The following is a 17,725-nucleotide window of genomic DNA, read 5'->3' as shown; positions in this document are numbered from 1 at the left end:
CAGGTGACTCATAGTCACTAGGAACTTAAAAAGAATGCTTATAATCTCCCAGGCCCTGCCCTAAGTCGTATCTCACGACAGCCCTGAAAGTCAGGGGCTGTTGTACCCCAGTAGGAAAACCAGACAGAGAGTAACAATAGATTCACGTCAAACAGTAGCAAGTGGCAGAGACAGAATTCAAACCCTGGTCTGTCTGATGGCAAAACCTTTGTGCTGGAGATTAGAAAGTCTTTTGTTTTCAATGATCACATTTCAGATGGAAAAGCTGGCAATCCTGGTAATGGGGCCCCAGCACCAGAAGGCTCCTGGAGCTGGGTTCTGTGAAGTTGGTGAAGGGGGTACACCTGATGTCTGCCACCTGTGAAACCCCTTCCAATTGGGCAAAGCCAGGAGAGAGCACAGGCTTACAATGGTGATTTCTATCTGCTAAAGACCTCCCCTTGGAATGTGCTCTGGAAGGCACAGTATCAGCTGCTTTTCCACGCAGTGCTGAAAGAGTTTTCAGGATGAGTCCATTGCTGCGTGGACTCGCTCTCTTTCTCCCCTGCAGAACACCTCACACCCATCTGCACAACTAACCCCTGAGAACATTACATCAGGGCTGCTCAGGAGTCTTCCGTGGCTCCCACTTGCCTTGTAATATTCTACCTGCTATTTAGAACAGGACTCTCAGGTAACATTTGTTCTTGCCATCCTCCCGTCCCTAGTAGGTTTAGCTGACCACTCTGTCTCTCACTGATCACATCCAGCTCCGAACTTGGTTTCCACATTTAATCTCTGGTATATCTAGGCACTTTCAGGGCATGGATATTGCAGTCAGACAGATCTCTGTCCAAGTCTTTGTGTGACTATGTGACCAGTTCTGAGATTCAGTTTTCTTAGTTATAAAATATGGATACAGGCTGGGGATATAGCTCAGTGGTACAGCACTTGCCTGGCATGTGCGAAGCCCTGGGTTCAATCCCCAGCTCTACACAAAAGTTTATATCTACATACACATGGATATAAACAGAACCAAGATAGGGTTTTTGTAAGAATTGAAAAAAATGATTATAGTGATGATGACTAACATATATTTTGTGGAGGATTTTGTGTGTGCCAGACACTGTTCTAAGTGTTATATTAATTCTCACAACCCTGTACATAGGTACTATTATTTTCATAGTTTTGTAAATTGGGAAACTGAGGCACCGACAGCCAAAACTAATGTCACAGCCAAAATTTCTCCCAGGCAGTCTGGCTTCAGGGTCCTCATTTACAGTCACTCTACTGTTCTGTCTACTCCCTGTAAATGATCTCCAAAGAGTAGCTGGTAACGGGGTGCATAATTCCTTATCTGAAACTCCTGGGGAACAAGATGCACTTGGAATTCAGAATTTGGAGAACTATAGAAAAGTTATACTTGGCATGAACTATGAATTATATAGCACCCCAGTGGGGTCTGGAGCAACAACCCATATCTCACAGACACATAAACAGACACACACCCAAAAAGTGAAAAAAAGAAAGAAAGAAAAGAAAACATTGAAGTTTTATTATTTCCAAGCTACAGGCCAGAGATTTCAGCCATGGTCATAAAACAAGCCACGGTCACCATAAGCATAATAAACAGGGGCTGTTATTACTGTTACAAATTTTGTGGCTTGTTTTACTGTATGAACTCATAACGAAACTTACTAAAAAGGATATCTCAGCCAAGGAATGGGTGGGAGGAGAGATGCGGGTCATGGGACGGGTCTGCACCTCCATTCACCCCGGGGCACTTCCTCTCCTCCACAGTATGACTTCATGGAGCGACTGGACGGGAAGGAGAAGTGGAGCGTCGTGGAGTCACCCAGAGAGCGCCGGAGCATTCAGACCCTGGTCCAAAACGAAGCTGTGTTTGTGCAGTACCTGGACGTGGGCCTGTGGCACCTTGCCTTCTACAATGACGGCAAAGACAAGGAGATGGTCTCCTTCAACACAGTGGTCTTAGGTAGGTGCGGGTCTCTGGGATGCAGTGCACAAAGGGATGGATGGCTTCTCTGCGGAAGACGAGGCTTCCCAGAGTCCCCATGCAGTGAGGTCTCACTGGAACCCCCATCAGGATCATAATGTGATGTTCATATGACGTTCATGACATTGTCCCCTAACCAAGCTCTGATGAGACACTCATGCTGCTGAAATTATGCCAAGGGTGCCCTTAGTGCCAGGGGCGGGGCTAAGAGCTTGGTCAGAGGTCCTGGGTCAAAGACATCACACAACCTAGGCAAATCAGTGCAAGGAGTAAGCCTGTGTTTCCCCTCAGGTAAAGCAGAACGCACACTGGTGCCCACCCAAGAGGGCTGTCATCAGGATTACGGAAAATGGAGATGTGCATACGTCTCTAAGCCCAGAGTAGAGGCAATAAACAGTCACCATTCACATCAGCTCAGAACTTCTCTTAGAAACTGAGAATGCCCCCAAATAAAAAGAGTTTTAAAAACTTAAAACTAAATCAGGGAAAGAATATAGACTTTTTTTAAAAAAAAATAATGTCTTTATTCCCTAGTAGGCAAATCTTAATTACACAGATCTTTCAAGAATCATGGAGCCCCTTGGAAAAATCCATAGGGCCAGCAGAGAAGTCCTTAAAATGCCAACAGTAGAAAAATCCTCACTTTAATTAAGCTCTTGTCATGTTTGGTGTGTTTTAGCCCCGCTTTTTATTAGCTATCAAGAGAAAAGACAGGATTTTTATTCTAAATTTCCTCTTCTTTATGCACATAAGTCCTAAGGACTTTAGCTCACAAATCCACAAAGTTCAATTGCGAATTACCAATTCTACTCAGAGAAGTTGCGGATATTTTCATTACGGTTATTTTGTTATTGGGTTTTGATCTTCTTTCTGATCAGGATCATTGATCCTGGGTAGAAACTCTGTGAATCAGGGCAAATTGTTAGGCCCATTTCACAGAAGAATAAACTGAGGTTTGAAAAGCTGACTCAGACCCTCAAGGCCCCAGGCGATGGTAATGGATGGGTCCCTGGGTCTCATCCACTGCCTTTCCGCAACATCGTAACTTTTAAACATGGCTCTCAAGCTTCTTGGAGAAGCCTAGATGGAGTGATTTCATAAGGAAAGACCTCACAACTGCAGGACTAAATCCCACCTCTAACTGGGCAAGTGGCTGAGCTCCCTGAGCCTCGGTGTCTTCATCTGTGGAAAGGTGCTGGCCAGGGGTGAGGGTGTAGGGGTTGTTATTCTTGCCTTACTGGGGATGGAGTCTGGGGTGCTCTCCCACTGAGCTACATCCCCAGTCATTTTATTTCAAGACAGGGGCTTGCTAAGTTTCTGAGGCTGACCTCAAACTTGTGATCCTCCTGCCTCAGTCTCCTGAGTAGCTGGACCTAACAGGTGTGTACCACCTCATCTGGCAAAGCAAGCCACCATTTTATTTTAAGACGATGTGTTATTCAGCTGTTTTTATACTGACTGCATTTTAAGAGCTTCTCTATCAGCCCCATGGATTTTTCCCAGGGGTTTTATGATTCTTGAGAGATCTGCGTAATCCAACCTGAAATTCAGGCAGCCACTTGAGAATTGTATAACATCACAGAGAATTTTAGTGTTGACCATAGGTAGAGGCTGATCCTTGTTCCCTCTGCTAGGGACAGATCAGCCCTACCGAGGTTAGCCACATGCTCTGAAGTAGGAGTTGGCACAGTGTAGCCCAGGGGCCCCATCTGGCCCATTGCCTGCTTTTATAAATAAAGTTTTATTGGAACACAGCCACGTTCGTCTGTTTACATATTGTCAGTGGCAGCTTTCCCACTGTAGCGGCGGAGTTGAGTAGTTGCAACAGAGACCATATGGCCCACGAAGCCGACATCCTTACTATGTGTCCCTTTACAGGAAAAAAGCCTGGCCCTGCTCTAAAGTCATGTCATAACTCAGTTATCACGAAGGCGGTTGGAGAAGCAGCTCCTCCAGGTTGAGGCGAGGGAGAAGCATCAAGCTGTAGCGACTCAGAAGGAAGAAACCAGCAACAAAATTGAGATCTAGTTTGAGATGTTGAGATTTTTTTTAAGACTTTAGTTTAAGAACATGACGAGACATGACTTCCTGTGTCACCTTGTGTTTAAACTCGGGAGCCTTGACACGTTTGCAGCAGCGCTCATGTCGTGCTGCATGCAGCTGGTGCCGCTGGATTTCTGAGGACCCAGTGAAGCGGCTAGTAGGACCGCCACTGGAGTGTGGCCCTCTGGCAGCCTCTGCCCGCTGTGTTTGGCACACATCAGCTCAGTTGGGCCCTGGAGAGCCCTGTGCAGTCGGTGCCATGGCTGTCCCCTTCCCTTCCAGCAATCAGGACAGGACACCAAAGCTGGAGGACTCCTAGGACTCACCTGAGGTCACAAGTAGCCCGTCAGAGGTGAAGTCCCCATTTAGACTCTGCAGAGCTGTGCTCTCAGTCCCTAACCAGCCTTGAATTCTAGTTAAATGTGTCCCTTTCCCCTGGACAGCAAGTGTCAGGGCCCAGGTGAACTGGAGGTGGCTCTGCCCTCCTGTCCCTTCACCCTCCTGTCCCTTCACCAGACTCAGTGCTGCTGAGGGCCCCTGCCCCAGGTATTACCCTTGCACGTGTCAGAGCTGGGAAGAGCAGTTCTCCCTTCTCCGGAGGATCTCTCTCGCCCGCTGGAGCATAGGGAGAGTCAAAGGTAATCGGCCTAATAGTCGGGCAGGTATCTTGATAGAGCAATGATAGCAATTGTCCTGAAATGCAGGGAAAGAACAGTGTTTTAGCTGGTTCGAGGCTCTTCCCCCGCATACCTATCATCAGAACGTTCTCCATCAAGAGCAGCCAGGACAGCGGCAGCTCTGCGATGGGAAACAGAAGGGAAAGTGTTAGACGGGTGTCAACCGGCGATCACGCTAAATATACCTTTGACTCAGGAGTCTGTGATGTGTTCTGCAGAGAAGCCGTCTGCCTTCAGAAATGAGCGTCCTCTCGGGACGACAGCAGCATTCTCGAAGCCGGGCCCTGGCCCCCGCTCTGTGTGCTGACTTCCTGGGCCTGCACACGCCTCCTGCCAGTTCCTCCTTACAACAACTTGAACCAAGTTGACACCCAGGAAAACAGATAATATCTCAGTGACAGCCCAGAGGGGACAAAGGGGCCCCAAGCAGGATGGGCTCTTTTATGCTTTAGCAGAACCACATGATGCTTTTATTCCTGCAAAACCTGCCCAAGTGCTTTCAGTATAAGACCTTGGGAGACTTAACTGATAGATACACTCCTCGGCAGTTTTTGCTTGTTTGAGATTGTCTTCCTCTTGTGCACACACAAGGACCTACTGTATACCAGGCAGAAGAATACCTCAGCACCTACTATATACCAGGCATTAAGAGTACCTCAGCAATTCAGATCTGGTCTTTTCCCTGGGGATCTCGGTATGTCAAAAGGCAGTTACAGGAACAAGCAGTACAAAAACCTAGGCTGAGGAAAGTGAGGTAGGAGGACAGCCAGGAGCTGAGTGGCCTCTAAGCTGAGATGGAAGTACATGCCCATAAGCAAGGACTTCCAGACAATTGGCGAGCATGGCACGCCTGTGGTACTGTACCCGGGACTTTGGTGGCAAGGAGGGTCCTCCTTCTGTGCTCTGTTGCTGCAGATGTAAATTTGGAGATCCAAGAGCACTGGCCTCAGAAGGGTCCATTTCCACCAAACCGCACCCAGACGCACATGCTCAGTGAGAAGCACTCAGTACCTCCTGCAGCAAGGACCTCGAAACATGCAAGCTGGATAGTGTCTCTGTTTAACACTTTCGGCTGTTCCCATGGTCCCAGTGGCCTACAGTATAGCCAAGTTGTCCCCATGGCCTGCAGTGCTGGTCTATACCCTGCCCAGACCTCTCCCAACTCCCTTATGTCTCTACTGTTTGTTTGCTGCCCTTCCAGCCACATTGAATTCAGTTCCCTTCTTTTCCACCCCAGAGCCTTTGCAGAAGCTCTTCCTCCTGCCTGAATACTCTTCGCCCAGTTCTTCCCCTCTCTTTACGGCCTGTTTCAGTCACCCGCACAGAATAGAGAGGCCCTTCCTGACCGTCCTCCAGAAGTGGCTTCCACCTGTTATCCCCATTCCAATATCCTGTTCTCTTCAAAGCATTTCTTGCCATTGTTACTTGTTTGACTTAATGTTTTTGTTGTTGTTGTTGTTGTTTGTTTGTTTGTTTGTTTGTTTTAGCTGGTATTCTCTATAATACTAGAACGGTCTGAGAGCAGAGACCATGTCTCATTCACCATAGCATCTCCAGTTCTGGTACATCGTAGGTCTTTAGTTAATAGGTGGAACCCTAGATCAAAAACTATGACAAGTCTGAGATCTTACTTTAAGAGTAAGCCTGCTTCCTAACCATGCTCTGGGGGAGACCTTGTCTCTATTATGCTAGATAGTAAATAAACCCCTCTTTACTCTGGAGAGAGACACTTCCTCTCCCTCAAGGCTGAGCCCTACACCGACAGCCTTGAAAAGGCATTTCTGAATAGCCCAGCAGTCAATGTCCCTGCTCCCAAGACCTTCAGAAATGGGAGCATCCCAGAGACAGCTGCCCCCCAACACCATGTGAAAAGGCTGACTTTAGATCCACCAAAGCACCCGATGCTCTTTAAGTGAATGACGAGTACATGAAACACACAAGCCACATAGGTGGCCCCTCGGGTGTTTCCTGGCCCACCTTTAAAGAGTTTCAGCCCAGAATATTCATTGTTAGACATCAAGGAAACTGGATTGATGGAGATTTTAGTCTTTTGCTTGATTCTGAAAAAACCCACACATGCACTCACTGAGTTCTCCTCAGAGTGCCAGAAACAAGCTACATCCGGGTTCTGGAAGAACAAAGCTGGAAAGAGAAACACCGTTAAAAGAAGGCAAAGTCGCATGGTTCGATTTCTCAGTCCAGAACAGGAATAGTGGGAAATTAGGCTGAAAGGAAACACATCCTTACCACTCTCAGTGACTCCATTAGGAACAATTAGACTTTACGATTCTTCATACCCAGTTGCCACGCCAATGTCCCCAAATCTCCCAGGGTTGTGCAATGTCACACTTAGGACCTAGTGGCTTGTGTTTTTCTTTTATCATCTTAGTAATTTGGGACCTAAAAGTCGAAATGGGTTTTGTTTTAATTGAAGGCAAAAAAGAAAATAATAATTATAATCTTAAAAGAATGTGTCTATGTGTATGCAGACCCAAATCAACGTGAAAAAAACTCTAAAATGATCAAGGGCAAAGCATAGCTTGAAAGTACACATAGAAAAGTAAATCATGAAATAAAATGCTTATGCAGGTTCCAGAAAAATGTGAATCAACTGAACTTCATAAAAAATAAAACCCCAAAAGCTAAGCATAAAAGGATTTGTGTATAACCCAATGCCTGTCATGTAAACCCCAAATCATTTCTGAGGTATCATTCGTAGGTAAAGCCCTGCACCGTTTAACGATGGGGATATATTCTGAGAAGTGGGTCATTAGGTGATTTGTTCATTGCACAGACATCACTTACTCACACTTAGAAGGTGGATCCCACTACACACCCCAGCTATGCGATGTGTACCATCTTGTGTGCACTCCATTATTGACCAGAACGTCACACGCAGCTAATGACTATATTTTGATTTTTTTATTATACTTCCTAAAGCAGGTTATATTTTTACTCTGGGAACCTGACATTAGTAATAACCACTCTCATCTTGAAAAATCACCCTCTATTCCAGAAGCTAAAAACTGATTCACTACATTTCAGACCTCATCTCACAGTGATAGGATGATTTCTTGGTGGGCTCTTCTGACAAAAGCAAAATTCGCAGCGATACCAGCCCTGCAGACCTGCCTTGATGAAACAGATGGGGCATGGCGATGACTTCCACGCACGGAGCCAGTCTCCCTGTCCCACCATTCCCTGTTCTCTCTGGGTTCCTATTGCTGGTCTTTAAAAATGGCGGATGACTGCCTTTTAAAGGGTTGCACCAGCAGGTAGGAGAGAAGCTAATTGCTCAGTCTCTCTCTTTTTTCAGATTCAGTGCAGGACTGTCCGCGAAACTGCCACGGGAATGGCGAATGTGTATCTGGCCTGTGTCATTGCTTCCCAGGATTTCTAGGAGCAGACTGCGCTAAAGGTATGTGCCACTGCTACCCCGCTGTAATTGGAAAACAAGCTGTACTCAAGCTTCTCAGATGTCAGAAGGGGCACCCAAGTAGCCTTCCCAGCCAACATCCCAGCTGGGATGTTACGAAAGCCTATGTGCGCTCAAAGGCCGAACCCTTGGGTGAAGAGTAGGCTTTGATATATGACCCTTGGCCAATGTACCTATAGGAACACAGCAGTTCTCCTTGGCACTGAGGTGTGCTGAGAAGAAAGATTTGCTAAAAATGAGATGGTCGGATTTCCTGTAAAAGCAGAAGTGAATTACCATCACTCCTTTCTTATAATCATTAACTTCTATGTAATGGAAGATTAAGTATCTCAGGGTTAGTAAATTTCATTCATTCTGGCCAGCTACACTCTTAATCTAGGAAGCGCTATTTATCTTGGTGGAATCGGTTTTAAATTGTATTATTAATTTATCTAGACTGCATAGCAAAGAATGGCTGGGGCCTTGGGATTCTTGGGGGAAAGATAATATAAGAAAGAAAATGATTCTCTCAAAAGCAGGGAATTGAGGGGCTGCAAACCTAACTTGCAAGAGACCTTCAGTTCGACCTTGAAGTGGCTCAGTCGGAGGCAAGATTAGTGGCGCTCCTTGCTCTTTCACATAGTCCATGTCCACACACAAACACGAGTAAGTCCAGATAAACACAAATAAGAAATTCAAACAAAATTTTTAAAGTGATACCTTTATGTCTCTTTTCTATTTCATTCTACTTAATTTTTTTAATACCAGGTATCCCCCCACTACACTGATTTCTGTCCCACTGCTATTCAGAAAAACAGCCCGAAAAACAGTGACAGGCAGGTTATGAGCCCTTGCTAGGGAGTCAGACAGTCTTGGGTCCCCTTCCCAGCTCCTCTGCTGAGTTTCTCTGTGACCTTGAGCAAGTCATTGAACATTTCTGAACCTGGGTTTTTGCATCTGGGAAAGAGGGGGTGTCAATTCAGGAGCTCATCATGAAGACACAGTAAGATCCACACAGAGGTCTAAGTGAGGCACCTTGCAAGGTGTCAAAGGAATGGATTTTATTATTATTTATTTATATTTTTCTTTGTCTATTTGAATCTTTTCATCACTTTTATCTGTGCTTCATTAAAAAATCTTCCTGCTTAGCTATTCTAACAGGATATTCCTGTGAACTGTGTTCTCCCACCTTCACCATACTTGCTGGGAAATTTTTCAGATACTCTCTACCTTGCCCAGATTTGAGATTCCCATCCTGATACAAGCTAACTATTCAGTAAATGGAACTTTCTCATTCTTCTGGTTCTGGTGGCCCATGTGTGAGACTCGTTCCTAAATGGCACCACCTACAAACAACTCCTCTATCCCCCAGTACAGAGAAAGATTTGGTCAACTCGTCCGATACAGAAGGATAACAGTAAGGAGCCACCAATCAGTTCTCCTGCCTGGGTTTTGGCAAAGCAGGCCTATGTCCGCAGGCTTGGGGACACTTCAGCAAAGTGAGAACTCAAGCCTCCAGCTCCTACAGGCACCGCGCACAGGCTCTGAGGGGCCTAAGGGAGCAGGGGGCGACCCTCTACACCGCCAAGTCCCACGCGTTTCCCAGCCAAGGCTTCCAGGGAAGGCAAACCTCAGTACCGTTCGAATGGCTCTTCTTGTGTAATCTAATTTTCCTGGGAGTGAAGGCATTAACGAGAGGAAGGACAGGGCAGTGCTTTTATATGTGGCTGCAAATGGGCTGAACACGGCCTGTGAGCTGTAAATGTATATTAACACTGACACACATCGATGTATTATTAATCCTAAAAACCATGTGTGCTCCGACTGCACAGCCAGTTACTGGCCTTTCAGAGCTAAGTACCCCGGCCATTTAAGAACTCTTCGCTCTAAATCCATTTCCAGACGAGCGTCCATCCTGCATTATGGATCTGTAATGGAGCGTGCATTTAGCTGCTTAAAAGGGCTCTCGGTGTGTGTTTCGCATTCACCACCTGCCCTGTGGCTGGGCGCACGCTCCGAGTGTGCATTAGCCATGCTATATAATTGATCCTTGTGAAACAAATATTGAGTGGCTGTTGAGAGTAGTTGCTCCTCAGTACTCAGTCGCCGTTCCTGAGATTGGGCTTTGAACTTATTTATATTTTAATTTAACTGTTGATGCATACAGGAGACAAAATTGAAGCGCTTAAAAACTAAATCTGCCTTCTCCTGTTTCCCCATTTGTTCTGGGCGAAGCTGGTTGAGAGTGTGAGGAGCAAGCATCGACCCCACTGCCCTAAAAACCTTTCTCCATAAATATTTTTGAAATGGACACGGTTTAAGCTGCTTCATTGTGGAGAACATGAGCTTTCTTTTTTCTGAGCCCTTCTTTCCCAAACTTCAATCTTTCACATACCACATTTATTACCGTTGCCGAGTTCATGGGCCACCGGTTACTAACTTATTTCTTTAAATCAACTCATTATGGTTACATAGATTTGTTGTAAAAGGAACAATGTCAGCAAAAATTGAAATAGAGAAAACTAGGATCAATTATCATAAATAGGAAATGATGTCACAATCACAGTCCTGAAAGTGGACTTATCATGTAGGCCAGCCAGGCTGTTAGAAGGACTCGAGCCCTGGATACCTCATTACATAATTATCAATGTATAAACTAACATTTCCCTAACCATACCTGGGGATGCAGTGAGCAATGGCAGAGGAGTCACGTGGCTTTACCTGCCCCAGCTTCAAGCAGGTAAATCTAGAGATCTGCACCTGGTTTACTCCTGAGGCATAATGCCTGTACTTCCAATCATTTTTAAATAGCAAGAAATAGTTCTTACTTGCTACATAAGTACCAAGCACCATGCAGAGTTCTTAATACATACTCTCATTCATCCTCATTACACTATGAAGTGAATCTTGCTTTTACCAATATCCTACCTTCCCATTTTTTAAAATTTTTTTTACATAAAAATCCTCTTACACTTGGGCACAAGTTGCCAAGAAAGGACATACAGTTTCCATACTGTTTTAACCCAGATCTCCCTAATGTCAACATTTAAAATTTCCATAGTTCAGTTCTTGAAACCAGAAAAATTAACACTCATGCAGAGCTATTAACTAATTTGGGGAATTTTTTCCAACAATGCCCTTTCTTCTCTGGTCCAACATCCCACACTTTGTTCCATCTCCCTTGGTCCCTCCAATCTGTCCAACCTGAGCCAGTTGTTCACTCTTCTTTGCTTGTTTTTCATGACCTTGACTATGTGTGCGCACGCGTGTACTTGTTCATCGGCATGTGTTCCTGCCCGTGAGTGCATGTGTGTTGCTGGGAATAGATCCCAGAATCTGTGCAAATTCACATGGCCTCTACCTCTGAGCCACACCCCCAGCCCAACTTTCACCCTTTTGAAGAGTGTTGCTCAGGTGTTTTGTAGTTCATCTCTCTTGTTGAGTTTGTCTGATATTTTTCATGATTAGTCCAAGGTCATGCATTTTAAATGAGATACCATGCCCTGTGCCCTCCTCAGTGCACCATATCAATGATGTACCTCCAATCTGAATAAGAAAAAGCATTAAACGTGGTTGCATGCATATGCGTGCACACAGGCCTTTTTTTCTACTTTAAACATAAGCCACAGAGGCTGAAAGTCTGAATCCCATTGGTCCTGTGCAATTTGTCAGTGGCTATGACAAGTTGCCAGTAAAAAGCCACTTTGAGCCCAAGAACCTCCGGGTGTTAACAGGGAGTGCTGGAGCGGAGAGCAGGGGTTGCTCATGCAGCGAGGAAAGCAGCCCGCTGTCCTCCTACTCCCCACGGCAGTGCATGCCACCTCCTGGCTCTGGCCCCTCATCACTTCCCTTCTTTCTGGCTTAAAAACCCTGAAGAGGCCCCGAGCCTAAGGTCCTCCCTCATCACAAATTCACAGTCCCTCTGTTGCCTCTCTGACAGCTGTACAAGGATGCCTTGAGTTCTGCCCTCTCTGCTACTGCAGGCACCGGCAGACTCGGGCCCTCCTGCCAGGGGGAGAATTTGCCAAGTTAGCAAGTGAGACTCCCATCACATCCAAGCAACCGGGTGTGTGTCCAAGTGACAGAAATTCAGACTTACTCTCTTGACCTCTCGATGCGTCCTGGTGCCCTCGGGTACTCGGTGCAGGCAGCAGCTCCTCGTCTTCCTCTCCACCTGCCAGTCTGCATCAGGCATCTGAAGACATCCTTGCAGCGAGCAGAGGGAGCCGTCAACGTGCATTTGCAGGGTACTCATTCCGCCTCCCTCACTGAGCCGAGAGGTCCTTGAGAGGTGCTTAGGTCAAAATGACACTGACCCTCACCTGGAAAGAGCATATACTGGTTCTAACTCATTGTTCAGAGCCCGCTGAAGGGACAGAACTTATTTGTGCATTTAATAAATGCTCATTAGGTGCCTACTATGAGACAAGCGCTACACTGGAGAGATGAGCAGGAGAGCCAGGGCCTGCCCCTCCCGAGGCTCCCGTCTGATGGATGGGCTCTGAAAACAAGTGGGGCATAACAATGTGAGTCCAAAAATGCTGTGGCGCAGGCTTAGAGCACTGTAGACTTTACAAGGAGGAGATAAAGGAGTTTACGAAGCAATGAAGTGAAAGTGTTGTAAATGGGAACGTTGTCAAGGACCTTTCAGGGTCACTCCAGCACAAGGCTTGGAAATCACCCTGGAAGAGGCAGACGAACGTGGAGGGTTTATATACGACTTGTTCCTGAAGATAGTTGCATCGCAGGCCACACCACCATGTGTATTCCCAGGAGAGGTCTCCACTAAGCAGGAGGGGAGCAGAGAGAGAACCAGAACCCCTGGGCACGTGCCTCCCCTGGGGGTCAGGGTAGAGCACACAGGCAAGAGTTGTGAATGATCCTAGGTCACCGTGGGAAGGACTTGGGGAATCATGGCAGGACCTGCCTTCCCACCCTGCTGCACCTGTTGCCTGTGGGGATATGGAGACATCAGGAAAATACGAAGTTTCGAAGGTTCTGAAAAATTCACAGTACAGTGTGGATTTAGGGAAATCGCCAGGCAATTGTAGAGGAAACCCTTTGGAGAAAGACTCTAGTAAGGGAGCTCGACCAAATAGTGCTTTTCAGTATAGAATTTTATTAATTGTGCAACACAATAAGCAACCTGTTCAGATCCAGAGCTTAAGGGGGAAAATGACATTTTTCCTGGTAATTTGTACCATTTTCCATCAGGCGCCTCTCTTATCCAACAGTAGTTGTGCTTATTATCCAAGTTACTGTTTACCCCACCATTTTTTTTTGTTATTACTGTTTCTTTTGCATGGTTTCTCATTATTTAAATGCTATCTGCTGGGGGCTAGAGGTTTCTTAATTATTGCTCCTTTTCCTTTCCTTATTTTTATCTGAACACCTTTCGTTGACTTAAGGTCTTCCAAGAGTTGCAAGGCACCCTTGCATTTTGGAGGAAAGCCGTAGCTTCTAGGCCCCCTGTTTTAACACTGGCTCCTCCGATGGCTCATTTGGGCTGAGCTGGAGGCCCTGACCTGCAGCAGGAACATAACACATCAGAGCCAAAGCTGTTAGGTAATGTGAAGCTAATAGCGATTAGAAATGACAGCTCCTGCCGCCAGACAGCTGTCAGTGGGGCCCAGAAATGCCACAGCTGCAGGAACGGGAAGTCTTCTCTCCAAGGGCTGGTTTCAAGTCTTAGCCAGCCTCTCTGGAGCCTTTGAAAAGGGGAGCAGGGATCTTGCCATTTTTCTCCTGTTAATTAACTAGCAGATATACACACAGCCCAGTGCCTTGTGGCCATGTTATAGCACTAAAATTCTGTCATCATCACCACCATTGCCATCTCCATCATCACCATCACTATCAATATCACCATCATCTCCATCACCATCACCATCACCACCATCACCACCATCACTATCACCACTATTACCATCACCACCATCACCACCATCGTCACCATCACCACTACCACCACCACCACCATCACCACCATCACCACCATCATCACCATCACCATCATCACCATCATCACCATCACCATCATCACCATCATCACCACCATCACCACCATCACTATCACCACTATTACCATCACCACCATCACCACCATCATCACCATCATCACCACCATCACATCATCATCACCATCATCAACATCCTTGCTAATATTTATTGAATACTTACTGTATGCCAACCACTTACACTGAGCACCTACATAATTATCCCATTTGATCACTAGCTGCCCTGTTTTATAGATGATTGTCCTCTTTATAGATGAGGAAAATTAGAGGCACAGAAAGGTTAAGTAACTTGCTCAAAATCACTCATCTAGAAAGAGATATTAGTGGAATTTGAACCAAGTGGTCTGACCTGGACTCTCATACTAGACCAGCAGGAGGCTGGCCTCAGGAGACGTAAGTGGCACAGGGATGGGCACTTTGATGGCTGTGCACCAGCTTTCTAGGTTTGAACCCCTAAAATATTTTTGAAGACAGGAAATGAGGGCTTACTAAATAGAACTGTCAGGGCCAGATTTTGAAATAAACTCCACATAACTTCAGACCCGGGTGCTCCACACCTGTCTCTCCCAGCCACTCGGTACATTGCCCACATCCCTCCCACCCTGCCCTCGATCGCCAACACCTACCCCAGGGCTCCTCTCCACCCTCACCTCCACTGCCTGTGCATGTGGCCACCTGATGGTGTTGCTCCTCCCCATTTCCAGAGCTCTCCCAGCTCCATGAGCACCCCGCTGCCTCCCCCAAAATGCCTTCAGAGGTTCCCATGGCCTCCCTCCGTGGTTTAAAGACAAATGTCTGGGGAGGGTGTTATATATGCACATTTACAGTTTCCTCCCCGATGCCAGGGCGCTCTGGATTGTAGGACTGGTGTGCGGCTCATTTACAGGCCTTTTTGACACGCTCTCAGGGGGCAGGATGCAGGCGGTGAGGCTCCACTTTCTGAGAATGAAGAATACATTCCTTAGAGGCCCTCGGTGACCCACAGTGCTCCTGCTCCGTCGCCTCCCACCAAGGCCCAGAACTCATCCCTCATGGAAGAGGAGGGGCTGCTTCTTCCCCTTCGCTCCCGCTGTTTTCTTGGCTGGGATGTTCTCGTCAACCCCAGCCTTTTCCTTTCAAGCTGCAGCTTGTCCATGAAGGTCAAGCTCACAGGGCAACGCCTGCCACCCCAGAAACAGGCCTGCAGTCGCTCAGGGCGCGGGAACATCTTGGCAGCCGTGGCCCCTTCCTGCGGTGCGGGGTCCGAGCCGGGTGGTTACGTCAACCACTCCTGATGATCACAGGCTTCTCACTGTCATCCTTGCACTTCCCTGCACCTGGTTGGGGACCTAGTACACAGTGTGTGCCTGCTAAATGTCTAGTGACTTAAATTTAGGGAACAAGGATAACAAAGTTAAACATCGCCGGGAAAATGTCACACAAGAACACAAGCAAGTGCTGGAGAACAGGATTCCAGTGAGTCCGCTGCAGCATGCAGGGAAAAATAAATGACAGCTTTCAAGGTACAGACTGGAAGGGATGGCATGAGAGAGGGAGAGTAGGGAAGGAGGAATAAACAAAGAAGTATTTACAGCAAAGAAATGCTGATTATTCCACAGTGAGTGTGTGTTACTACAGAATAACAAGGCAGTGCAAAAGAAGAACTGTAGAGTTTGAATTTCTAGATTTGAATCCATGCTCCTCTAGTTAACTGTGCTCATTTTAGGAAATTACTTAACCTCTCTGAGCCTCGTTTTCTTGTTTGTACAAGGGGGACATTCACGATGTTACCCATTGCCTTGCTGTGAGGACTACAGTGAATTCATGTAAAGTATGTGGAGCAGGGGGGCATTTATGAAACATTCCGTCGATGTCATCAGTTGTCACCCACAGCGAACCTCAGGATCATTCTTTACTCCTATTTTACAGTAGAAGAAACGAAGAGTTTCGGAAAGTAAGGTTACACAGCACAGATTTTGAGTCCATGTCTGCCTGACCCTGAGGCTGGTGACCCTAATGACTTTGTCAGGAAGACCCCCCCTAGGTCAAGAGCGGTGACCCCTCTTGAAGTCCCCAACAGTAAGCACTGCCCACGGCTCCAGTGGTCTCCCTCTCTTTGGTGGTTCAGCCTCAGCCTCAGCCTCCTGACTCCCCAACATCTCCTGCTGCACACAGGAGAGCAGCGGCAACCCCCCAACCCCCTCCCAATGGAGGCAAGTCCCCCTCCCCTCCAGAACACCTCCCTCAGAGCTGCCTCAACAAGGAAGCCCCTTTCCTGTGTCACGGGTAGACTCACTCTATCCATGAAAGGTGCTCAGGTCGATCTGTCCTGCCTGGGAGGCATCCTGGCCCCTTTGGGGCCCATCTTTCACACCTGCCTCCTATCTCCCCAATTCACCCCCTGGTCCTCATTCAAGCAGACAGGCCAGGGACACAGCTGGTGCCCACAGGAAAGTTCTAGAGCCCACTCTGGCCTGCAGAAATGTGCGGGATTCCTTGACAGCTAGGACCCAGGAGGAGAGACTTGAAGCAGGTACACCCAGGACATGTTCTGCAGAAAGGAACTGAATGGCCACACTGGGCAAAGTCCCATTCTATAAGGTAGTATAAGCAGAGTCACTACTATCTATCACATAGGAGTGAGCTACAAGCCGGGCACTCGCAGGGGGTTCACATGAATTATCCCATTTCATCTTCACAACATAAATTATCATTCTTATTTTGCAGTTAAGGAAACTGAACCTTAGCGAAGTGGAGGCCCCTACCCAGGTACAGTGTTAGAACTTTAACCACGGGATGAGTGACAGCCACTCTGCAGTCGTGGGATCCTCTTAACATGCAGATTGCTGGGTCCCACCCAGAATTTCTGACTTGGTAGGTCTGGGGCCTCTGGAGCTTGTGAAATTTCCGAACTCTCTGACCTCTGGCCACCCTTCTGAATCAGAGTCTGCATTCTAACAGGATCCCCATATGACTCCCGTGCACGCTCAAGTTGGAATCTAGATAGCCCTGCCCTTGAACTCCACTGAAACAGACCAAGAGAACTGTGATCCAAATAGTGACATCACCTTTACCCTCTGTCCCCCTGGCTCGTTGGAAGACATGGGAGACTGGAAGCTACAATGTGCATTACCTGGCGGCCACCTCCCAATCACGGCCACTCAGGTCTCCAGTGCTTGCTGCATTCCCAGACAGAAGCCAGTTCATGGTGCTGAATCTTTCAGCTCTCCAAAGTGAACTGCTTCTGAGACTAGAAGAGTGTTTTTCAAACTACTAGATAAGCAACAGAACAGCCCTAGAAAACAGACTGCCTGACCCTGGGGAATGTGTAGACGTGGTGCACACAGATTTGGGGAAATCCAATGGTTGGGAAGGTCTTCCATATTAGGAAATAAACCAGACTTCAGAAAGCAGGCCAGCTGGGACCATGGGAGAGGAAAGAGGTATTTTATGCCCTGCTTTGTCTCTTTACAGTGTAACTAGTTGAAACAATTTTATCCTAATGAAAATAATGATAATAAAATCCTATCTATTGATTTCTTTCAATGCACCCGGCACTGCACAGAGTTCTTACCATGCATTATCTCATTTCCTCCCC

General features: G+C 46.9%; 1 protein-coding gene across 4 annotated transcripts in view; it reads left to right on the top strand.

The window, feature by feature from the left end:
- The window catches only part of Tenm2 (teneurin transmembrane protein 2), an 884,372-nt gene that overhangs the window by 736,034 nt on the left and 130,613 nt on the right, over nt 1–17,725 (top strand). For all 4 annotated transcript variants that reach the window (XM_076855696.2, XM_076855695.2, XM_076855694.2 and 1 more), the window contains 2 exons: nt 1,780–1,975; nt 8,033–8,134. In XM_076855696.2, the coding sequence (XP_076711811.1) occupies nt 1,780–1,975; nt 8,033–8,134 (298 nt within the window). The remainder of the gene's footprint in view (nt 1–1,779; nt 1,976–8,032; nt 8,135–17,725) is intronic.

The sequence above is a fragment of the Callospermophilus lateralis genome, chromosome 5, assembly GCF_048772815.1.
Source record: "Callospermophilus lateralis isolate mCalLat2 chromosome 5, mCalLat2.hap1, whole genome shotgun sequence".
NCBI lineage: Eukaryota > Metazoa > Chordata > Mammalia > Rodentia > Sciuridae > Callospermophilus > Callospermophilus lateralis.
The sequence above is the reverse complement of the archived record's forward strand: the minus strand, read 5'-3'. Positions and strand labels throughout refer to the sequence as shown.